This window comes from Saccopteryx bilineata, chromosome 4 (assembly GCF_036850765.1).
Source record: "Saccopteryx bilineata isolate mSacBil1 chromosome 4, mSacBil1_pri_phased_curated, whole genome shotgun sequence".
Taxonomy (NCBI): Eukaryota; Metazoa; Chordata; class Mammalia; order Chiroptera; family Emballonuridae; genus Saccopteryx; species Saccopteryx bilineata.
This window is the reverse complement of record NC_089493.1, coordinates 238097786-238124573: the sequence shown is the minus strand read 5'-3', so window position 1 is coordinate 238124573 and position 26788 is coordinate 238097786. Positions and strand designations below refer to the sequence as shown.

At 34.0% G+C, this 26788-nt stretch overlaps 1 protein-coding gene across 5 annotated transcripts in view; it reads right to left on the bottom strand.

The window, feature by feature from the left end:
• Positions 1-26788, bottom strand: part of FER (FER tyrosine kinase) — a 503761-nt gene that overhangs the window by 248717 nt on the left and 228256 nt on the right. For all 5 annotated transcript variants that reach the window (XM_066273970.1, XM_066273969.1, XM_066273971.1 and 2 more), the window contains one exon: positions 11613-11813. In XM_066273970.1, coding sequence (XP_066130067.1) covers positions 11613-11813 — 201 coding nt within the window. The remainder of the gene's footprint in view (positions 1-11612; positions 11814-26788) is intronic.

Sequence of the window (26788 nt, the reverse complement as noted above, 5' to 3'; positions counted from 1 at the left end):
TTCCCAGCTTCTCACTTCAGAAAATACACACACACACACACACACACACACACACACGTATGAATGAAAATATTGTATGACTAAATTTTTATAAGATAGAAATTATATAGATATGTATAATTAGAATGTATATTTTAAATCTCAAAGAACATATGCTGAATCCATTATGGGGTATTACTGTGAAACACGTATTTCATGATCCATAATTCTGAATTTCTATCAAGACTACATATTACTTCTGTTTCTAAAACACTTACTGCAGCTAGAATTGTTCCTGAGTTGTCACTGTGCTGCTTAAGAATCAATCTCACGCATAGAGATGAAAACACATAAAAAACAGATTTTGCTCCTATACATATTTAGAGAGGGCTGTTATTATTCAAGGAAGTCAAACAGAACAGAATACGCACACAAAAATGAGACAGGGCCTTGGCCGGTTGGCTCAGCGGTAGAGCGTCGGCCTGGCGTGCAGGGGACCCAGGTTCGATTCCCGGCCAGGGCACATAGGAGAAGTGCCCATTTGCTTCTCCACCCCCCCCCCTTCCTCTCTGTCTCTCTCTTCCCCTCCCGCAGCCAAGGCTCCATTGGAGCAAAGATGGCCCGGGTGCTGGGGATGGCTCCTTGGCCTCTGCCCCAGGCGCTAGAGTGGCTCTGGTCGTGGCAGAGCGACGCCCCGGAGGGGCAGAGCTTCGCCCCTGGTGGGCGTGCCGGGTGGATCCTGGTCAGGCGCATGCGGGAGTCTGTCTGACTGTCTCTCCCCATTTCCAGCTTCAGAAAAATACAAAACAAAAAAAATGAGACAGGAATTCAATGTATTTATAAGTTTCCTGAGTAGATCTCACACAAAATCGAGGATAAGTAGCCTTAAGGAAAAAAGAGAAACATGAAAGAAGAAAAAATAATTTCTGAAAAAAGGTTGAGATAAAAAAGAATAAATAAAAACAAAAGATTAAAAACACTCTTTTTGGTAAAATGCCTAAAAAACAAAGACTTTAGCTTTCTCAAATAAAAATGGCATATTGAGTAGTTACAAAGAACAAATTAAATTCGTACAGAGGAAGAATTTGGGGGAGCTTGGGGAATAATATTAATAAGGTTTGGTATGGTTTTTCCTAGTTAACATTTACTCATTCTTCAGATGGTGTCTCAAACTTCCCTGACTTTTCAAGTTACAAGTTTTTATGGCACTGTGTGTTTTTTTACAACACTTACTATAGTTTATAATTATATATAGTGTATGTGATTTATAAATTACTGTGACCTTCCCCCTAGACTGTTTCACCATTATATCCCTGGGCCTTAAGAATACTCATTCAATTTGTGTTTCCTGGAAATTAACAGTAATAAGGTTTGGGGTTTTTTTTTTTTTTTTTTTTTTGTATTTTTCTTAAGTTGGAAACAGGGAGGCAGACAGACTCCCGCATGCGCCCGACCGGGATCCACCCGGCATGCCCACCAGGGGTGATGCTCTGCCCATCTGGGGCATCGCTCTGCCACAATCAGAGCCATTCTAGTGCCTGGGCAAACTTTGCTCCAATGGAGCCTCGGCTGCAGGAGGGGAAGAGAGAGACAGAGAGGAAGGAAAGGGGGAGGGGTGGAGAAGCAGATGGGCGCTTCTCCTGTGTGCCCTGGCCGGGAATTGAACCTGGGACTCCCGCACGCCAGGCCGACACTCTACCACTGAGCCAACTGGCCAGGGCCAGTAATAAGGTTTTGAACTGGCTTTGGTTTATTTTTAAGAAGGAAGTTTTATAAGTCCATGTGTCAGTAGCAAAAAAACTATCTTATGACAGTGTCATTTTGACTTCAAGATATTCTTGCCTTCTTTTGAGTCTTTGAATGGTAGGAATAGACTAGTTAAATAATCCTAAGTGTACAATGATAAAGCCACACTCTTGGAATTAACTGTCATCCAAACAACTTTTATATTCATACTTGCTTTCACTCAGTCTTCCTTAAGTCCCATGGCATTAATTTAAAGATAGTTCAAAGAGACTAGAGACTGTTAGAGATTGTGGCAACAAAACAAGGTAAATCCAATGGGTACATTTCAGAGACTAGATCCATCAGCACAAAATGGAATTTAGCACATGATAGAAATCTAATAAATATCTATCGAATAAATGATGATTTAATACATTGAGCTATCCCAAATTTCACATAGTAATTATAACCTCCACTTTTGTATTATTTTTATTGATACATATCCCTGGGCCTCACACAGTACTCATTTTAATAATATTTTCTGAATGAATGAATACAGAAAAAAAAGATAATGATATATCATTATACAGCATGTCCATAAAGTCACGGTGCACTTTAGACCGGTCACAGAAAAGCAACAAAAGATGATAGAAATGTGTAATCTGCACCAAATAAAAGGAAAACCCTCCCAGTTTCTGTAGGATGATGTGGCAGCATGTGCAGATGATGACGTAACACCGTGTATACAGCGCAGCAGCCCACAGCCATGCCAGTCAAGATGTGGACAGTACAGAGGAAAGTTCAGTGTGTTCTGTGGCTCGCTAAATTCCAATCCCTGACCAAAGTGCAACGTGAATGTTGGCGTGTTTATAACAACGTGCCACCACATAGGAATAACATTACTCGGAGGGATAAGCAGTTGAAAGAAACCGGTAGTTTGGCGGAGAAACCCGTTCTAGTAGGCCATCAGTCAGTGACGAGTCTGTAGAGGCTATACGGGATAGCTACCTAAGGAGCCCTAAAAATATCTGTGCGTGAGCCCACATCAAACTGCACTGAATAGGTATGAAACTGGGAGAGTTTTCCTTTTATTTGGTGCAGATTTCACATTTCTATCTTCTTTTGTTGCTTTCCTGTGACCAGTCAAAAGTGCACCATGACTTTACAGACACACTGTATAAAGGATTTTCCTGTTTTATTGAAAAATATTTATTATGATATTTTTCATTCATCGCCATATATTAATTTCAATTTCTTGGCTCAATCATTCCTAAATATGCATCTTTAATATTTCTCTGTACATGAATTCTATTAATGTTTCACCTACTAAATTTTTTTTTAATAAATTTTTATTAATGTTAATGGGATGACATTATGACATTAATAATTCAGGGTACATATATTCAAAGAAAACATGTCTAGGTTATCTTGTCATTAAATTATGTTGCATACCCCTCACCCAGAGTCAGATTGTCCTCCGTCAACTTCTGTCTAGTATTCTCTGTGCTCCTCCCCCTCCCCCTAACTCTCTCCCTCCCTCCCTCCTTCCTGTGTCCTCCCTCCCCCCACCCCTGGTAACCACCACTCTCTTGTCCATGTCTCTTAGTCTCGTTTTTATGTTCCACCAATGTATGGAATCATGTAGTTCTTGTTTTTTTCTGATTTACTTATTTCACTCCGTATAATGTTATCAAGATCCCACCATTTTGCTGTAAATGATCTGATGTCATCATTTCTTATGGCTGAGTAGTATTCCATAGTGTATATGTGCCACATCTTCTTTATCCAGTCTTCTATTGACGGGATTTTTGGTTGTTTCCATGTCTTGGCCACTGTGAACAGTGCTGCAATGAACATGGGGCTACATGTGTCTTTACGTATCAATGATTCTGAGGTTTTGGGGAATATACCCAGTAGAGGGATTGCTGGGTCATAAGGTAGTTCTATTTGCAGTTTTTTGAGGAACCACCATACTTTCCTCCATAATGGTTGTACTACTTTACAGTCCCACCAACAGTGTATGAGGGTTCCTTTTTCTCCACAGCCTCTCCAACATTTGCTATTACCCGTCTTGTTGATAATAGCTAATCTAACAGGGGTGAGGTGGTATCTCATTGTAGTTTTGATTTGCATTTCTCTAATAACTAATGAAGCTGAGCATCTTTTCATATATCTGTTGGCCATTTGTATCTCTTCCTGGGAGAAGTGTCTGTTCATGTCCTCTTCCCATTTTTTTTTATTGGATTGTTTGTTTGTTTGTTTGTTGTTGAGTTTTATGAGTTCTTTGTAAATTTTGGATATTAGGCCCTTATCTGAGCTATTGTTTGAAAATATCAGTTCCCAATATTTAGTTGGCTGTCCGTTTATTTTGATATCAGTTTCTCTTGCTGAGCAAAAACTTTTTATTCTGATGTAGTCCCATTCATTTATCTTTGCCTTCACTTCTCTTGCCATTGGAGTCAAGTTCATAAAATGTTCTTTAAAACCCAGGTCCATGAGTTTAGTACCTATGTCTTCTTCTATGTACTTTATTGTTTCAGATCTTATATTTAGGTCTTTGATCCATTTTGAATTAATTTTAGTACACAGGGACAGGCTGTAGTCGAGTTTCATTCTTTTGCATGTGGCTTTCCAGTTTTCCCAACACCATTTGTTGAAGAGGCTTTCTTTTCTCCATTGTGTGTTGTTGGCCCCCTTATCAAAGATTATTTGACCATATATATATGGTTTTATTTCTGGGCTTTCTATTCTGTTCTATTGGTCTGAGTGTCTATTTTTCTGCCAATACCATACAGTTTTGATTATTGTGGCCCTATAATATAGTTTAAAGTCAGGTATTGTAATGCCCCCAGCTTCATTCTTTTTCCTTAGGATTGCTTTAGCTATTCGGGGTTTTTTATAATTCCATATAAATCTTATAATTTTTTGTTCCATTTCTTTAAAAAATGTCATAGGAATTTTGATGGGAATTGCATTAAATTTATATATTACTTTGGGTAATATGGCCATTTTAATTATATTTATTCTTCCTATCCAAGAACAAAAAATATTTTTCCATCTCATTGTGTCTTTTTCTATTTCTCTTAACAATGCCTTGTAGTTTTCGTTATATAGGTCCTTTACATTCTTTGTTATGTTTATTCCTAGGTATTTTATTTTTTTTGTTGCAATTGTGAAGGGGATTATTTTTTTGAGTTTGTTTTCTAATATTTCATTGTTGGCATATAGAAAGGCTATGGACTTCTGTATGTTGATTTTGTATCCCGCGACCTTACTGTATTGGTTTATTGTTTCTAGTAATCTTTTTGTGGAGTCCTTTGGGTTTTCGATGTATAGGATCATATCATCAGCAAAAAGTGATACCTTTACTTCTTCTTTTCCGATATGGATGCCTTTTATTTCTTTGTCTTGTCTGATTGCTCTGGCCAGAACTTCTAGCACCACGTTAAATAAGAGTGGAGAGAGTGGACAACCCTGTCTTGTTCCTGATTTAAGGTGGAAAGTCCTCAGTTTTACGCCATTTAATAGGATGTTGGCTGATGGTTTATCATATATGGCCTTTATCATGTTGAGATATTTTCCTTCTATACCTATTTTGTTGAGAGTCTTAAACATAAAATTGTGTTGTATTTTATCGAAAGCCTTTTCTGCGTCTATTGATAAGATCATATGGTTTTTGTTCTTTGTTTTGTTGATATAGTGTATTACGTTAACCATTTTACATATGTTGAACCATCCTTGAGATTCTGGGATGAATCCCACTTGATCATGATGTATTATTTTTTTAATATGTTGTTGTATTCGATTTGCCAGTATTTTGTTTAGTATTTTAGCATCTGTATTCATTAGAGATATTGGTCTGTAGTTTTCTTTCTTTGTGCCATCCTTGCCTGGTTTTGGTATGAGGGTTATGTTGGCCTCATAAAATGTGTTTGGAAGTATTGCTTCTTCTTCAATTTTCTGGAAGACTTTGAGTAGAATAGGAACCAAGTCTTCTTTGAATGTTTGATAGAATTCACTAGTATAACCGTCTGGGCCTGGACTTTTATTTTTGGGGAGGTTTTTAATAGTTTTTTCTATTTCCTCCCTGCTGATTGGTCTGTTTAGGTTTTCTGCTTCTTCATGACTCAGTTTAGGAAGGTTGTATTGTTCTAGGAATTTATCCATTTCTTCTAGATTGTTGTATTTGGTGGCATATAGTTTTTCATAGTATTCTACAATAATTCTTTGTATATCTATGATGTCTGTGGTGATTTCTCCTCTTTCATTTTGGATTTTATTTATTTGAGTCCTGTGTCTTTTTTCCTTGGTGAGTCTTGCCAAGGGTTTGTCAATTTTGTTGATCTTTTCAAAGAACCAGCTCCTTGTTTTATTGATTTTTTCTATAGTTTTTCTGTTCTCTATTTCGTTTATTTCTGCTCTGATTTTTATTATCTCCTTTCTTCGGCTGGTTTTGGGTTGTCTTTGTTCTTCTTTTTCTAGCTCCTTAAGGTGTGAAGTTAAGTGGTTTACTTCGGCTCTCTCTTGTTTGTTCATATAGGCCTGAAGTGATATGAACTTTCCTCTTATTACTGCTTTTGCTGCATCCCAGAGATTCTGATATGTCGTATTTTCATTTTCATTTGTCTGTATATATCTTTTGATCTCTGCGCTTATTTCTTCTTTGACCCATTCATTTTTTAGAAGTATGTTGTTTAGTTTCCATAATTTTGTGGGGTTTTCCCCCTCTTTTTTACAGTTAAATTCTAGTTTCAAGGCTGTATGATCAGAGAATATGCTTGGTACAATTTCAATTTTTCTAAATTTGCTGATATTGTCTTTGTGGCCCAACATGTGGTCAATTCTTGAGAATGTTCCATGTACACTAGAGAAAAATGTATACTCTGTCGCTTTGGGATGAAGTGTCCTGTAGATGTCTATCATATCCAGGTGTTGTAGTATTTCATTTAAGGCCACTATATCTTTATTGATTCTCTGTTTGGATGACCGATCTAGAGCCGTCAGCAGTGTATTGAGGTCTCCAAGTATGATTGTATTTTTGTCAGTTTTTATTTTAAGGTCAATAAGTAGCTGTCTTATATATTTTGGTGCTCCTTGGTTTGGTGCATATATATTAAGGATTGTTATGTCTTCTTGATTCAACTTCCCCTTAATCATTATGAAATGACCATTTTTGTCTCTGAGTACTTTTTCTGTCTTGTAGTCAGCATTATCAGATATTAGTATTGCTACACCTGCTTTTTTTTGGGTGTTGTTTGCTTGGAGTATTGTTTTCCAGCCTTTCACTTTGAATTTGTTTTTATCCTTGTTGCTTAGATGAGTTTCTTGTAGGCAGCATATAGTTGGATTTTCTTTTTTAATCCATTCTGCTACTCTGTGTCTTTTTATTGGTAAGTTTAATCCATTTACATTTAGTGTAATTATTGACACTTGTTCACCTACTAAATTTTAAGCCCACTGAGAAGTAGGTCACACAGTTTTTGGTTTCATCTCCTTACAATACATAACATTATACTTCGAAAAAAATGAGTGTTTAGCCAATACGTGTCAGATAAACAATTAGAGAAATATGAACTGGCACTTTCCTATAAGAGGATAAAAAATTCTTTCTAGGGAGCTTTTGTATTAGCACATGCATTTCTTGTTTTATCATATATAAAAATAAAGATCTGATAAATATACATTTATTTATCAAATGGAACAAAGCTATTTGAATTTCTGACAACCTACTAACATTTATGACACAAAATAAACAGTTTTAGGTACAAGCTCTAAATATCATTTTACATGAAGCACCATAAACAGGTTAATAACTGTGAAATAGGTCAAAAAGTAACACTAAGAGTTACACTTAGATTCAGATATTCTTAGATAAGTTAATATATCTGGCGTTGTGAAATTAATATTTAGTGCCCAATGAAACATACAGTTCTTTTTGCTTGAACTAGCTAAAACAAATAGATATTCTCTGCCAAAGCAGTAAAACTATAAAAATTGAAAGTCTCTGTGTCTATCTTAATCAGTTAAAATGGAAGAGTTTCACTCCATGTTAAGAAATAATTGTGATAGGCATACAAAAATAAAGCTTCAAAATAACTTTCACTCTAGACTTTAGTTGACAGAGGCAATATTGCTCAAAATAACATTATTTGTGATAAATGAATATCTCAAACTTAAGTACAGGCATAACTCAGAGACATTGCAGGTTTGATTCAAGATCACCAAAATATAGTAAGTTCATATGTAAATTCTAAAACATTTTCATAACTATTTAAATTTCACAAATACAACTCATACAAACAATAAAAAATTAACTTTTCCAATTACATTATTTCTTACAAAGTAATATTTGTATGTTTTTCTCAAGTAGAGTCATAGAGCAACACTAAGAATATCTAATACTTGCATAGCACACCTTACAAAGTATATGTTTACTACTCTAATTCTCACAATCACTGTATATACTAAGAATCCCAGAGAGCTTGTAAAGTGAGGAGCTGGGACTGGAACCCAAGTCTTCAAAGTTCAGTGCTTTTTTCATTGATCCACTATTCGATATTTTTACATTCTCCAAAATCCCATACTTCTTCATGTCCTCCTCTCTTAGGACACCTAGCTCCTCATGCATGTACAGCAATTATAATCTACTACTAGACTCTAAACTCCTTGATTGAAACATGAAAGGCGATCATCAAATCTCTAGTCATGTATTTCCCCATTTACCGATCCCCTTCTAGGCAACAGGTTTATAAGGAAGGAAAAAGAAGAATTTTAGCTCATGGGAGATTCACCTACACAGTTGAAAAAGAATTAAAAACTCCCCAGTATATATTCCATTCAAATTCCTACTTTTTAACTGATTGAAGAGCTCACCATTATTTAATGACAGTGAACTAAATAAAATTAAGCAGTGGAAAGTCTGAGAGGCATTTACAGAAATACAAGCACTCTCATCTTTAAAAGAGATTTTTGCAAAATTTCAATGACAGATGAAAGCCAAATAAAATCTTCAAATGTAAACTATTAACAATGTCTTATTTTTAGAATATATTGTGCTGTTCATATTAGTCACTCAAAACAAACTGGCAGTATTAAAAACAAATTATAATTTGCAAATGGACCCTTTCTTTTATGTTTCTAAGAAAGCTAATTTAAATTCTTATAGTTACATTTAAACTACAAGTGGTAATAAGAAAAATATTTCAGTCTTATTTAATGTACAATCTATATAAAAAATAGTAAGTTTTAAAGCTTAGACTAAAGAAGAAAACATTTATATAAATTCTAGTTAGCTTATACTTTACCTATTATATTTTCTCTACAACACTCATACCTAGTTATAGGTTGTAATAGGAAAGCTTATCGATACCCATAACAAAGGCACATGGGAATTATGGACTTTGACAAGGAAATAAAGAATGACAAACCACTAACTCCGGTGTATGAGAGTAAGCAAATGATTATTGAGTTGAACTTATTTTTTTTTTTTTAACCCATCTGAATGGCATCTATTCTCATTTAAAGATAGTTACTAGATGTGAATATATTAAATGCCACTGAACTGTATACTTTTAAATGCTTATTTTCATGGTATTTGAATTTCAACTCAGAATTAGATAGATTAGATAGATACATTGGATATATATATAGTAACTGCATATATATGACAATGTATCTATTTTAAGAACCCCTCTGAGGATCATTCAATGGTACTGGTTTAAACTTTTGTAAGGTAATTAGTATCATTCTAATGGTGCCTGGACTAAAATTGAAATCCTGTAGACTGGCAGCTTGAAAATGCACATAATTGAAATGATGGGGTAAAAATGACAAATAAGAGGCATCAATTCCTTCATATGCCAAAAACATTAAAATTTCTAGGTTGGTACAGTTAAACAAAACTTTGAGATTACTCTTCATCTGTTTAAAGGTTAATAAAGAATGTAACAAACATAATTCCTGGCTGGTTTGCTCAGTGGTAGAGGTTGGCCTGGCGTGTGGAAGTCTTGTGTTTGATTTCTGGTCAGGGCACACAGGAGAAGCGCCCATCTGCTTCTCCACCCTTCCTTCTCTCCTTTCTCTCTGTCTCTCTCTTCCCCTCCTGCAGCCAAGGCTCCATTGGAGCAAAGTTAGCCTGGGCACTGAGGATGGCTCCATGGCCTCCACCTCAGGCGCTAGAATGGCTGTGGTTGCAACGAAACAATGTCCTAGATGGGCAGAGCATCGCCCCCTAGTGGGCTTTCCAGGGGCATGATGGTCAGGCAAATGTGGGAGTCTATCTCTCTGCCTCCCCACTTCTCACTTCAGAAAAACACAAACACACACACAAAAGAGAATGTAACAAACATTAAACATAGTTTAGCAATGCTTAAATAAATTTTGAAAAATACACTGTTATTATAAAAAGTAATGCTAATAGATCCATTTTTAAATTTTCATTTTTTTTTAGCGAGAGAGAAAGAGACAGACAGACAAGGACAGACAGACAGGAAGGGAGATAGACAAGATACATCAATTCTTCGTTATGGAACTTTAATTTTTCATTGATTGCTTTCTCAAATGTGCCTTGATGGGGGCAGAGGAGGCTCCAACCAAGCCAGTGACCCCTTGCTTAAGCAGTGACCTTGGGCTCAAGCCAGCAACCGTAGGGTCATGTTTATGATTCCACACTCAAGCCGGCAACTCCATGCTCAAGACGGTGACACCGTGCTCAAGCCAGATTAGCCCGCGCTCAAGCCAGTGACCTCGGGGTTTTAAACCTGGCTCCTCTGCATCCCAGGCCAACACTGTATCCACTGTGCCACTGGCTGGTCAGGCTCATATTTTTTTTTTTTTAAGTGAGAGGAAGGGAGATAGAGAGACAGACTCCCATATGAACTAACGGGATCCACCTGGCAACTCCCATCCAGGGCCAATGTTCAAATCAGCCAAGCTATCCTTAGTGACTGAGGCCAATGCTCAAACCAACTGAACTACTGGCTGCAAGAAGGAAAGAGAGAGAGAAGTGGGTAGAGGGAGGGAAAGAGAAGCAGATGGTCACTTCTCATGTGTGCCCTGACCAGAGATTGAACCCAGGATGTTCGGATGCTGGGCCAACAGTCTATCCACTGAAACCAACCATCCAGGGCCAAATTTTCATTGATTTTTATTTATGGTTTACTAATCAATAAGCAATAGCTTATACATAAAGAAGGGGGGAATCTTTCATCCTAAATGACTCATAAAACCAGTTTAACTATCATTATTTCACTCCTTAAGGAATTTTGTTATCACTATTTAATAAACTCTTTCTTTTAAATATTTTACTTATTGATTTTAGAGAAAGGAGAGAGAGAAGAGGCAGGGAAGAAACAAGAAGCATCAGCTTGCAGTTTGCTTCTCATATGTTCCTTGAGGGGGCAAGCCCAGGGTTCAAACCAGCGATCTCAGCATTCCAGGTCAAGACCCTATTCTCTGTACCACCACACATCAGGCTAAACGACTTCTTTAAAAATCTTTCAACATACTCCTTCTGAATGCAGTTCTAGGGCCTGTTTCAAGAGCATAAAATTCACAATTAAATTCCCCCCAAAAAAGAAAAATTATAATAATCACATTATTTCTATAATTAACTTAAATTTTCTTTCATGTTCAAATTTGACTCAAGTATTTTAAATATTTATGCATTTAAATTTAATTAAAATTAACAACCATTTTCAATTTACAGTATTTTAAAGTACATATTTTCTTAATAAGATTAACATTTTATTGAGTTTTGGAGCATTATATTTAAGGAATTCAGCAAAAACAAATTAAGTGCTAAACTCTTAAGTATTACAGGCGTGTATCAAAAACTATTCATCATTTTACTGCCATTATACCACAATGAACTACATCAAATATACATATAAACTAAATTTGAAACGTACATCAACATATTGTATGATAAAGTGTCTCCTCTGTCCATCAGAATATACAGAAAGGACATATTCACCGGGTTTCCCATGGCTCTCTCGCACCAAGAAGTCTCCTTGTTGTTTTAACAGATCTTGCGCTTCTATCCTGGGAATTGCACCATGATACCATTCCTGTTCTGCCAGGGGCCTCTCACAAGGTATCGTATCACAGTACTTGAACAAATATTGGGGGGAAAAAAACTAAATTAGAAAAAAATAGCAAGTGTTTTTCCTAGTAAAATTCATAGCAATCACAAATACTTCTTACATATGACCCTCCCTTTACTTGACCAATTAAAAGTTATATGATGAATCTGAAATTTTCATAATTTTTAAAGAAATATCTCATGCAGTACTGGTGTTGAAGTTTGGCACAAATCCTTAGTCTTCAATATTTTAAGTTAGTTTTTTCTATCATACATAGGTACACACAATATCAACATTTAGTTATTTCTTTTTTAATTTTCTTCATTGATATTAAAGAGAGAGGAAAGGAGAAAGAGAGAGAGAGAGAGAGAGAAGAAAGAGAGAGAGAGAGATGGATTTGTTGTTTCACTTATTTACGCACTCATTGGTTGATTATTCTATGTGCCCTGACCAAGAATCAAACCTGCAACCTTGGCATATCAGGACAACACTCTAACCAACTTAGCTACCTGGCCAGGGCCTAAAGTTAATATTTATAGTTTCCAACATATCAAAAAATCCATATGTTTAAAATTCATCAACCAGAAAATTACCAAAAAGAAAGAGGGAGATTTTATCAGAGCAATTTATCATAAAATAACTTCATTTTTATTTAAATTAAGTTATTTCTGTCTACGGAATTCTCGAGTACATGGGCTGTGGACTGTCCATGTCCTATGTTCTAGGAATACTACCTAAGGCTTCATCTGATGCAACCTGGCTGCTGTGCCTTCCCATTGTTATCCTCATTTTCCTCACTTCCCTAACCATGACCTCTGCTGTGTGGATGCCTGGTCCTGATCCTATACAGTGATGGTACATAAAACGTTAGGAGAAATAGCACCACCGAAAATCACCAACGTGCAATTACAAATACGGCAAAAACAAGAGAAGAGTATAAGCTATGAGTATGGCAAAAAAAGAAAATTATCTGTTATTTCAGGAGGCCCAATGCTAAGACCAAATAGCAGAGATTACTAAGCGCTGATGATATTTCCTTGAAATGCTTCTAATTGATAATAGATAGAATCACACATCTTATAAGTAAAAAATTGTTCATTTTTAATTGTCCACAGGAACTAAATTGCTCCAGATGGTAAGAGTACTTTTAAGTAAAACTATATACTTTCCATCTAAGTTACAATAGTGTGTACTAACTCTTAAGGTTCTCAAAATACAGTATGCACAATGTCCTCTTTAATTTAAACCTTGGGAAATTAGAATAATAAAAGACAAATATTCACACATGAGATTTTTCAAGCTAACATTATGAACTGCATATATGGACAAAGTACAGTATCTTTGTGGTAATGAAAAAACTAGCTTTGAGGAGAGCCTTCATTATTTTGTACCTCTGAAGAGACCCAAATCTTATTGGTCAAAACTCACCCTAATTGATTTAAAAAACAACAACAAACAAATTTGAAAAACCCCCAACAGACTTCCAAGAAGAGTCCACATTTTGGTTGCTACTTCAAGCATTTATGAAATTTTTTATTCTTTAAATATAGACATGGTTTAAATATAGAGAGAAAAATTTTATAAGCTAAATAAGCTTTTTTCTTTTAATACCAATTATGATAAATATAGTATTTCCCAAACTATTTAAATTGTGTTCCTAAAGTGGGTTTAAAGCAGAAATTAATAAATAACCAGCCACAACTATAAGAGGTAAATATATATATATATATATTATATATAGTACAAACAAATGCATAGTCTACATAAAATTAAGTTTTTGTGTATACTATATTAATAGTTTATAGTTCTTAAAGTAGTCAGAATGGTTAACTATTTCTTTTCCAAGATTTTATCACAGTGCTTTTTATTATAGTATATACAAATTTTCACCGTAATAAAAATATTTCCAAGTCTCACCAGTGGTAAAAGTATAAGAAATACAGTGTCACTTCTTTACAAATAACTTGTTTTCATAATTATCTTTCAGAAAGGTCTACATAATAGAAAAGCATCACAAATGAGGATGTCATGTGCTTGATTTCTTGTCCTATTCAACCTGCCCTCCCAAATTTCGTATACTTAGCATTGGGAGAATGCTGATCCTGGGGAACTCATTAAATAAGGAGAGTATTTAAAGTACATAAACTCAGATAATACTCTTGAGAAATTCATCAAAGGATGTGGGGTGAGAATAGGGGAAAAACGTCATCCTCAAAGAGCATTTAAGTTTGTTCCGTTGTATTTAAAAAAAGAATGAACAGGAAGGAACTTGTACTGCTATTCCCTAGGAATTATAATCCAGTTTTTTGAGATTATTAGTTTCTTCTCTGTAGGGATGGAAGCTTAGAGATCTGATACTCCCCAACCCCCAGACAATACTGTTAAAAAGCAAAAGTTATGGTGAGGTATGTGTATGGATGTGTGCGTACACATTCAAAGGAAAGGTCAGACATATCCCTAGTCTGGGTCTATCAGGTATTTCAGGGACTAGTCGGAAGCACTGGAAGAAATATTTTTATTAATATGATTTTAATTAAATTCCAATACAATTTTGCAGGCTGGATAGTAAAAGAATGTAGGATGTATCAAAAACAAAATCCAACATCCTAACACTTGTCAAAATGATTTTTTACCTCAAGTATCTCATCTTTATAAGCCTCACATGGAAAAATATTTTTTGATACTTGATAGCTACCAATGATTTTTGCCAAAAATATGGTAGTATGGGAAGCCTTCTTTTTTAAAGTTATAGTTAATCGAATACAGTTAATAAACTATACTTAATAAGACAAGCCTTCCTGGTTGACCCAACTGTTTCATTAGTTTTTTCCCCCTGGACATTATTTTTAAAGACTATTCCAGCAAAAACATGCTAGGCTTAGTGAAATAAAAAGATTGGTTTACTACTCCAAGGCACATCATACTGAAATTGGTACAAACCAATGACAAAGAAAAAATTCTTAAGGCAGCCAGGGAAAAGAAGACTACAACACATAAAGGAAGGCCTATTAGATTATCATCGGATTTCACAGCAGAAACCATACAAGCTAGAAGAGAGTGGACCCCAATATTTAAAATCCTGAAAGAGAGGAACTTCCAGCCAAGAATCAAGAATACTATACCCATCAAAGCTATCCTTCAAATACAAAGGAGAAATAAAAACATTCACAAATACAGAAAAGATAAGGGAATTTCTCATCAGAAAACCCCCACTCGAGGAAATACTAAAGGGGGGTTCCCAACCAGATACAAAGAACAAAACAAAACAAAAACACAAGTAAAAGCTCCACTAAGAACACAATAAAACCAAATTTAAACTGTGACAACAAAAACAAAAAAAGGGGGGGTAGAAGATGAAGATTAATAGTATATTAGTAAAGGACGATAGAGTGCAGAAGCACTCATAAGATAGTGTACTACAATGAACATAGTAGGTTCCCTTTTCATTACTTAATGGTAACCACCCTTGAAAAACCACCATAGAAGCACATGACTTAAAAAAGGTAGCAACAGAAGAAAGAAGTATGGAATACAACCAAACAAAAAAACAAAAGAGAAAAATCAAACAAGATACAAAACTAACAGAAAGAAATTTATAAAATGGCAACAGGACACCCATAAGTGTTAATAATTACACTAAATGTAAATGGATTAAACTCACCAATAAAAAGACACAGAGTAGCAAAATGGACTAAAAAAAATATCCAACTGTATGCTGCCTACAAGAAACACATCTAAGCAAAAAGGATAAAAACAAATTCAAAGTGAAAGGCTGAAAACAATACTCCAAGCAAATAACATCCAAAAACAAAGGCAGGTGTAGCAATACTTGTATCTGATAATGCTGACTGCAAGACAGCAAAAGTACTCAGAGACAAAACTGGTCATTTCATAATAATTAAGGGGACACTGAATCAATAAGACATAACAATTCTTAATATATATGCACCAAACCAAAGAGCACCAAAATATCAATATATAAGACAGCTACTTATTGACCTAAAAACAAAAACTAACAAAAATATAATCATACTTGGAGACCTCAATACACCAATAACAGCTCTTGATTGTTCACCCAAACAGAAAATCAATAAAGATATATTGGCCTTAAATGAAACACTAAAGCACCTGGATATGATAGACATCTACAGGACATTTCACCCCAAAGCGACAGAGGATACATTTTTCTCTAGTGTACATGGAATATTCTCAAGAATTGACTATATATTGGGGCACAAAAATTACATCAGCAAATTCAGAAAAATCAAAATTGTACCAAGTAAATTTTCTGATCATAAAGCCTTGAAACTAGAATTCAACGGCAATAAAGAAAAAAACAACCCATAAAAATGTGGAAACTAAACAACATACTTTTAAAAAATAAATGGGTCAAAGAAGAAACAAGAGCAGAGATAAAAAGATATATACAGACAAATGAAAATGACAATACAACATATCAGAATCTCTGGGATGCAGAAAAAGCAGTAATAAGAGGGAAGTCCACATCTCTTCAGGCCTATATGAACAAACAAGAGAGGGCCCAAGTAAACCACTTAACTTCACACCTTAAGGAACTAGAAAAAGAAGAACAAAGACAACCTAAAACCAGCTGAAGAAGGAAATAATAAAAATCAGAGCAGAAATAAATAAAATAGAGAACAGAAAAACTATAGAAAAAATTAATAAAACAAGAAACTGGTTCTTTGAAAAGATCAACAAAATTGACAAACCCAGGCAAAACTCACCAAGGAAAAAAAAGAAAGGACTCATATAAACAAAATCTAAAATGAAAGAGGAGAAATCACCACAGACATCATAGATATAAAAAGAATTATTGTAGAATACTACAAAAAACTATATGCCACCAAATTCAACAATCTAGAAGAAATGGATAAATTCCTAGAACAATATAACCTTCCTAGACTGAGTCAAGAAGAAGCAGAAAGCCTAAACAGACCAACTTAGCAGGGAGGAAATAAAAAAAGCTACTAAAAACCTCCCCCAAAATAAATGTCCAGGCCCAGACGGTAATACTAGTGAATTCTATCAAACATTCATAGATGACTTGGTACCTATTCTACTCAAAGTCTTCCAAAAAATTGAAGAAGAAGCAATAATTCCAAACACATTTTATGAGGCCAACATAACCCTCATACCGAAACCTGGCAAGGACGGCAAAAAATAGAAAACTACAGAACAATATCTCTAATGAATACAGATGCTAAAATACTAAACAAAATACTAGCAAATCGAATACAACAACATATTAAAAAAAATAATGCATCACAATCAAGTGGGATTCATCCTAGAATCTCAAGGATGGTTAAACAAACGTAAAACGGTTAACATAATACACCATATCAACAAAACAAAGAACAAAAAATACATGATCTTATCAATAGATGCAGAAAAGGCATTCAATAAAATACAACACAACTTTATGTTTAAGACAATCAATGAAATGGGTATAGAAGGAAAATATCTCAACATGATAAAGGCCATATATGATAAACAATCAGCTAACATCATATTAAATGGCATGAAACTGAGGACTTTCCCCCTTAAATCAGGAACAAGACAGGACTGTCCACTCTCTCCACTCTTATTTAACATGGTGCGCTAGAAGTTCTAGCCAGAGCAATCAGATAAGAGAAAGAAATAAAAGGCATCCATATCGGAAAAGAAGAAGTAAAGGTATCACTTTTTGCAGATGATATGATCCTATACATCGAAAACCCCAAAGACTCCACAAAAAGATTACTAGAAACAATAAACCAATACAGTAAGGTCGCAGGATACAAAATTAACATACAAAAGTCCATAGCCTTTCTATATGCCAACAATGAAACATTAGAAAACAAACTCAAAAAATCCCCTTCACAATTGCAACAACAACAACAAAAAAATACCTAGGAATAAACATAACAATGTAAAGGACCTATATAATGAAAACTACAAAGCATTGTTAAGGGAAATCAAAAATGACACGAGATGGAAAAATATTCCTTGTTCTTGGCTAGGAAGAATAAATATAATCAAAATGGCCATATTACCCAAACAACATACAAATTTAATGCAATTCCCATCAAAATTCCTATGACATTTTTTAAAGAAATGGAATAAAATCATCAGATTTTTATGGAAATATAAAAAACCCCGAATAGCCAAAGCAATCCTAAGGAAAAAGAATGAAGCTGGGGGCATTACAATACCTGACTTCAAACTATATTATAGAGCCAAGACAATCAAAACAGCATGGTATTGGCGGAAAAATAGACACTCAGACCAATGGAACAGAATAGAAAGTCCAGAAATAAAACCACATATATATGGTCAAATAATTTTTGATAAAGGGGCCAACAACACACAATAGAGAAAAGAAAGCCTCTTCAACAAATGGTGCTGGGAAAACTGAAAGCCACATGCAAAAGAATGAAACTCGACTACAGTTTGTCCCCTTGTACTAAAATTAATTCAAAATGGATCAAAGACCTAAATATAAGACCTGAAACAATAAAGTACATAGAAGAAGACATAGGTACTAACCTCATAGACCTGGGTTTTAAAGAGCATTTTATGAATTTGACTCCAAAGGCAAGAGAAGTGAAGGCAAAGATAAATGAATGGGACTACATCAGACTAAGAAGTTTTTGCTCAGCAAGAGAAACTGACAACAAAATAAACAGACAGCCAACTAAATGGGAAATGACATTTTCAAACAACAGCTCAAATAAGGCCCTAATATCCAAAATATACAAAGAACTCATAAAACTCAACAACAAACAAACAAGCAACCCAATAAAAAAAAATGGGAAGAGGACATGAACAGACAATTCTCCCAGGAAGAAATGCAAATGGCCAACAGATATATGAAAAGATGCTCATCTTCATTAGTTATTAGAGAAATGCAAATCAAAACTACAATGAGATACCACCTCACACCTGTTAGATTAGCTATTATCAACAAGACAGGTAATAGCAAATGTTGGAGAGGCTGTGGAGAAAAAGGAACCCTCATTCACTGTTGGTGGGAATGTAAAGTAGTACAACCATTATGGAAAAAAGTATGGTGGTTCCTCAAAAAACTGAAAATAGAACTGCCTTATGACCCAGCAATCCCTCTACTGGGTATATATCCCAAAAACTCAGAAACATTGATACGTAAAGACACATGCAGTCCCATGTTCATTGCAGCATTGTTCACAGTGGCCAAGACATGGAAACAACCAAATAGCCCTTCAACAGATGACTGGATAAAGAAGATGTGGCACATATACACTATGGAATACTACTCAGCCATAAAGAAATGATGACATCGGATCATTTACAACAAAATGGTGGGATCTTGATAACATTATACGGAATGAAATAAGTAAATCAGAAAAAAACAAGAACTGTATGATTCCATACATAGGTGGGACATAAAAACGAGACTAAGAGACATGGACAAGAGTGTGGTGGTTAAGGGGGGGGGGAGAGGAGAGGGAGGGATAGGGAAAGTGGGAGGGGGAGGGGCACAAAGAAAACTAGATAGAAGATGAGGGAGGACAATCTGACTTTGGGTGATGGGTATGCAACATAATTGAATGACAAGATAACCTGACATGTTTTCTTTGAACATATGCACCCTGATTTATTGATGTCACTCCATCAAAATTAATAAAAATTTATACAAAAAAAGACTGGTTTAAATGTAGAGGCAATAAGGAGTCAATACTAGAAAATAAAAATATTTGGCAGAAGAATAATAGGCCATTTTTTTTTTACCGTGGTTAAGAATAATTTCCAAGTATGTAATGAATATTGTATGCCTTCTTTACCTCAAACATTTGAGTGCAAAATGAGCTTCTTTTTGAGAGGCAATGATCAAGTGTCAAAAATAAAAAGATCAAAGTCTGGATTCTATGAAAATATAGCACCCAACTGAAAAGACATTTTATAAGAAACTAAAACAGAATGGAAAACATACAAGTAAAACCTCTCAATAAGCCTGAACAAACTAAATACTTCAGTACAAACATTAAAAATTTTAATGAATTTTAATAACCATAAAAATGACATTTAATTCCATTTTTATTCTTATATAAATTTATTAATTTAATAATGTAAGCAATTAATTCTTTCAAATATAGTTTAATAATATACTGGGGTGATTATAAGTACTCACAGGATTTTAAACATCTCTCAAAAATTTCACAATGACCTCTTTACATTTAAATTATATATCACTGATAAATTTTAGGAGATTAAGAGTCAATGCCATACAATCAGAAATAAGACAATCACCAAATACTTGCAAAGGGTAGGAAATATTGGTCTCTTAAATAGGAATCTGCCTGATAGTAGTAGAAGCTATTTCCAGTGGAAGGGAACATAACCATACATAGCAACTGTATTTTATACCAGTTAGAGTTTGATAGTTGAACAAACACTTAACATAAAATGAAAACATGAATAATAATGTTCTTCCTATCACTTTTTTCAAATTTCTAGTTACAGTTTTAATTTACTGAATGAGTTACTTCTTAAATCAATAAACAATAAAATATTCTAGATATTTGATATTCATGATCAGTTAGTTGCCTTCAGGCCAAACACGCAGGATGTAAATTAATTATATCCATGCTTCTGTCTATAACAGGCACTAAAGCCAATCCTAACTCTACAAATTCTAATTTTTTAGCAATAAAGTAGAATAGGTCATTTTTTTCAGACCCTAACACCTTTAAGCAAACAAAGATACTTTACCTAATGTTTATTCTCTACAATGAAACTAGCAACAAAACTCTTACTCATAAATGTTTTGAACAAATCTATCTGTACTTTTTGGAAACTTGATTTTGTTTAGTCTTTTGCAAATAATATAACTGTTATCTGGTATAATGGCCTGAAAGAATTACATGCTGATCAAAGCTTCTAATTCTCATACAATTCTTTCTGAAACGTTATTTAAAAAGATCAACAACTAGACCAGGCACGGCCAACAGACAGCCCGCATAATGAATGTATGCGGCCCACGATTAAATTTTTAATATTCTACGCTACTTTAAAATCTCAGCCTCTCAGAAGTGGAAATGTCTTTGATTATTGGAAATCGAGATATTTAAGAAGACAGCGATACGCGGAAAAGCATTCCGCGTTTGACTAATCTAAGGTTAACTTTCAATAATTGGTTGAATGGATTTGCGATACTTCTTTAAAATTAAAAAAATTCCATTATAAAGATTTACAACTTTTGTACTTGTCTGTACTCGATATGAACTTTTTGACATTTAGTGGCATTGTGAAACCCACATTCTTTTAGGCGGAGTTAGCCAGTGTGCACCCAAGGTCAAACAATTCGTTATTTTTGTGGTCAAGTGAGCTGAATCAAGTGGCATTGTAGCATAGACAACAGCTGCAGTTGATAACTGAAAACATGTTCAGGCTGTTTGTAAAACAAAATAATTGTTTTATTTGTGATATAACTCCTTCAAGCTCATTATATTAATTAAATATTGTTTCCATTGATTGCAATACAGTTTGGATATTTATATGGTATATATATTTTTATTAAAATAGTATTGTATATTAAATTTTTTCACTCACATTTATTCATAAACAAATTACATAATAAAATTTTGTTTACTTAAATGAATCGTTTTTGTATTTAACATTTTTTAATTTTAATATTTCGTCCAGCCTGTGAAAAAAGTTTCCTTTATAATCTGGGGGCAAAAACTGTTGGCTACACCTGAACTAGAGGAAACCCATATATTACCTTAGGTGCGCAACTTCCCATTTCCTTGACTGACGTTTTGTGCACTTTCTTGATCTCTCTTTAGAGACACTATCGCTAACAAAATATATTTTCTTAAAGATCTTTAATTTTTGGTCTACCATTTCTGCTTCCTCCAATCATCTGATTTCCTCTTTTTAAAAAAAAAAAAAATGAAAGACCTGTTTCTTCACTGAGTTCCTTCACTCATCTTCTTTTTATTCGTGTTTTTTCTTTTAATTATTTATATCAATTTACCTTTTCCAAATGTGCTTGTGACTCTCATTCATTCTCCCCTGATCATTTCACTACACCATTTTCTCCAATTTCATATTTTTAGCTTCAAATAGTCTCTCAATACCACAATATCAACAAAAACACACTTTAGCCAATTAACTGTATTCTGTGCTAATTGAAAATGCACATCTCAACCAAAACTATTAGATCATTCTAATATGTCAATATGTCATATTTCGATAAATTTAAACATGTATCATCAAGTTGGAATTACTTGTATAGGATACAAGTACCAGTCTGACATGATCTGGGTCACTTGATTTAATCATTTGAGCAAACATATAAAATAGATTTACTCCCTATAAAGTAAAATTATAGAAAATAACTAGATAAGCCCTTCTTCAAGATTGCATGTGATAATAATGCTAGTGATTAAAATGTGCAATTATCAGAATAATATTTAGTCTTCCTAAACATGCCAGACTATACAGAAGTCAGTATATGTGTAGCAGTGATATGATGCAAAAAATTTAACTCTCCCCCCCGCCTTGTTTCTTGTTTTTCTGTATCTTAGTGCCAAGGCAGATAAAAGAAGGCAAGGTAAATGAAGACTTTAAGAATAATAAAAAAAAAAGACACCTAAGGTTTAAAAAATATAATATTCAATCTGGATTAAATAGAATGCCCTGTAGAGAAAGTAAATACTTTGCTAGACTTGAAGGAGAACACTAAAAAACACAGGCAGTTTACTATGTTGTTCATAAAAAGAACTATAATGTCCCATACCGCGCTTTCAACTGGTATGCTGCAAGAATTTTTTAAACATGCAACAGTAAATATATTATTCTATACAATGGAAGCAAATGTTTATTTTCCATATTTTTCTTTCTAAATTCAAGTACAGTTTTGAAATTTAAAAAAACATATGCAAATAGAGTATAGAAAAAATTTAATTTTAAGGAGACAAGAGTTAAATAAATATTCTTCTGTTGTCTAAAAAAACAAAAAACAAAAAAGCAATTATTTGGACCAAAATGTGCTTTATTTTAGTTTAAAAAAAAACTTTTTTCAAAGAGTGCTATAATGAGAAGGGTGCTATACGCTCTATAGATCAGTGATACAACTAGTGCTCACAAGGGACTGCAAGATGGAAGCCCAAGTTGTTTGCTCAACCACTTGTAAATAGTCTCCCATAAAAAGATGGATCAGGAGAAAGGACATATTCTTGACAAGACTAGAACAGATCTCATCAAATATAATATGGTTTAAAAGACTTCCAATGGAAATGGATCCTCATGATTGCCAGCAGGCTTTCAGATTTTGCAGTTGACTTTAGAGACAGTCTCTCAGAAATAGTTTTCAAAGCAAAATGATAACTTTCTGCAGCATAGGAAGATGCTGCATGTGACACAGGCCTCAGAGCCCAGAGGTACTCACAGGTTAACACATTTAGTAAGCTGAAGAAAAGACCACATGCCTGAGCTGATGTAACATTAAAATACTACTCTGATCATTCAACATCTACCATCAGATACTATATTCAGTTCATGTCAAATTCATTTATCAGCTAACTATCTTACATTCTTCATCAAAACTGTTAATTGAAGTGATCTGTTAGACTATCTTCAAAGATAGCTTCCATTTCAGCCACACTGCTTAAAATGCTGAAATAATGATGGCAAGTCCCATGGGAATATTATTATGACTGGTTGCACTTTCATATCCCTAGATTTAATGCAAGTAATTGCTTTATTTTTACCTAAAACTTTGCTTTAAAGTTCCAATTTTTATATGTTCATTTGAATAGAGGGACAATGATTTCATAGTTGTTGCTTTCTTAATATTTTACATTAAATATGCTTCTACACACATAAGAATAAATTTGGACCTCTGCCTTACACCATATATAAAAATTGCCTCATAATGAATCCAAGACCTACATGTAACTACTATATAAAATTCTCAGGAGGAAACAAAGTTAAATATCTGCATGACCTTGGGCTAGACAACAGTATTTTAGATTTGACACCAGAGGCATGTGCTATCAAAGAAAAATTGATAAATTAAACTTTGTCAAAATTAAAAAATTTTGTCAAAGGACACTATCAAAAAAGTGAAAAGATAATCCACAAAATGAGAAGAAACATTTTTTAATTACATATCTGAAAAGGGGCTTGTGACCAAAATATATAAAGAACTCTTATAACTCAACAATAGAAAAGCAACCCAATTTTAAAGTGTCCAAAGGAAATGAATAGTTATATCCCCAAAGAACATATACAAGAAGCCAATAAACATATATAAAGATGCTCAACATCATTAGTTATCAAAAACCGTCAAATAAAAACTATAATATACCACTACATACCTATTAGGATGCCTATACAGTAAGTCTTGATGGGATTAGGGATAAACTGCAACACTCATACATTGCTGGTGGGATTATAAAATGATACAATCACTGTGGAAAACAGTTTGGCAGTTCCTCAAAAACTTAAACATAGAATTACTGTATGACCTAGAAATTCCTAGGCATACAATTGAGAGAAATGAAAACATATGTTCATGTAAATGTTGACTGCAGCATTACTCATAATAGCTGAAAAGGGGAAACAACCCAAATATCCATCAGCTAATGAACAGATAAACGATATGTAACAAATCCATACAATAGGACATTATTCAGTCATAAAAAGGATTAATCTTGAAAACATTATACTAACTGAAAGAAACTAAATACAAAAGTTCACATATTTTATAATTCATTTATGTGAAATGTCCAGAATAGGCAGATCCATTGGGATCAAAAGTAGATTAGCGAGTGCCAGAAAATGGGAAGAGGAAAGTTGAAACTAACTGCTAATATGTATGAAGAATTTTACTGGGGACATTGAAATGTTCTGCAAGCAGTGGTGATGGTTGCCCAGTCTAGTGAGTATAAGAACCACTAAGTATATACTATAAAGTGGTGAATTTTATGTTATGTGAACTATATTACCATAAAATATTTTAAATGTGGTTAACTATGTCATCTTATAAATTTTTTAAGTTTTTTATAGAGAAAAAAACCATTTATAGTAATTAAAAATTTCCCTTCTATTTTACTTTTCCCAAATAGGAATACTTTAAAAAATACTATGTTATATCAAAAAAAATTTAATTATGATTAAGTAGTGTCTAAATTATAATGCATTTCAATTATCATATTTAACACCTGAAACCTTCACATTAGCATTAAGACTCAAGATCTCAGTTATCTATGTATTTGAAGAAAGGGAAAAAAAACCCTCCTTCTCCAAATAAGTAGGATACCAAATGCCTTAAAGAAACAGTTGTGTACATTTATTAATAGTCTAATACAGTGTAATAAACTACTGCCTCAATCATTTTAGTTCATGAGATTTCTAATAAACCAGGAAATACCAAAGGGCACCTAACTGATGGAAATAATAACTACCTTCTCATCATGAAGATGCATACGTGACCAACAGGGCCTTGAGAAAATGAACATTCTCAAGAAGTCTCAATTACACAGGGTACATTTTCATAGAAGCAATGGGCATTTCATAGCTTCAAGGATTCTGATAATTTATTTCAAAAAACAGATGACAATGTATATCTGAAAAAAGTTCATGCTTTGTGGGACAAGCATTTTAATTCATTTCATCAAAAGGCAGTTTGTAAACAACAAAGGTTTACCAATATCAATCACTGTCAATTTAGTAATTTTATTTAAGAATAAGGTAAAGAGCCCTGGTCAGTTAGCTCCATTGGTTAAGAGTGTCATCCAAAACAAGGTTGCAGTTCAATCCCTTGTGAGGGCACATACAGGAGCAGCTCAATGTTCCTGTTACTCTCTTTCTCTTCCAGGAAAAAGGAGGAGGAGGAGAATAATAATAACAATATTAATAATAATGAGGAGGAAGAGGAGGAGGATGAGAAAGAGGAAGAGGAAGAAGAAAGAAGAAAAAGAAGAAGAGGAGGAGGGGAGGAAGAGGAAGAGGAGGAAGAAAAGGAAGAAGAAGAGGAAGAAAAAGAGGAAGAAGCAGCAGCAGCTAGACTTCTTAAATGGAGAAAATATCATGTAAATACCTTCAGGTATTAATGGTTTATACCATTAATTCATTAAGATTGTACATAACATACCCAACATACTTTTAGGATAGCCAACCCTATGTAACCCAATCAATGGATTTCTCTATTTCTAGAGGTAAATCAGTATGTCTTAAAAAAACCAAATCTTTCCATCCCCTAATCAATCCTGACTTAGAACCAAAAGCTGAAGTTCCCATAAATGAGCTTCAAAGCAACATATATACATAACATGAAATCTGAGAAGCCACTGTTGCACTCCTAGACACCTGTCTTGAGGCACAAGTTTCTTACACGTCCTAGGTTGTGGGGAAAAGGAACATGTGGAGTATTAGCCCATCTCCACAATTACAGAATTCTAATTTTTATGTCACTGGATAAACTTCTGGAGCTCTAAATTGCACTCTCCCACCTTTACATTTTAAGAAGAAATCTAAAGGAAATCTTGAGTTTATAATGGGCCTTGGTTCTCACGTAATTGCAACATTCTACTCGAGACAAGTTTGATGCTACAGCACACAAAAAGGAAAACTGGAGAGGAGAGATCTTTTGTTAATAAGATCACCAACTAACAACTAGTAGTTGCTGGCATAAAGACTTCTGACCTAATATCTAAATATTTCTTCATATTTAGAAATAAAGATGAGCTAACACAATTTCATTATGTCAATGTTAAATAATTTTATGAAAAGCTAACTGAGGTATTGGAACATTTCTTTTAAAAATCTATTTTTGTTTTTCTATTTTAAAAACTTTTAATCTCAACAACCTTTTCTTCAAATAAAAGTCATAAAAATTTGTCCTCATAGAATCTCTAGAACTTGTCAGACATATTTAATCGTCTTCTACACTTATTTTAAGTGTCAAATCATAATACACCAAGCCTTATGAACTTCTGTAAATCAATTATTTAAGA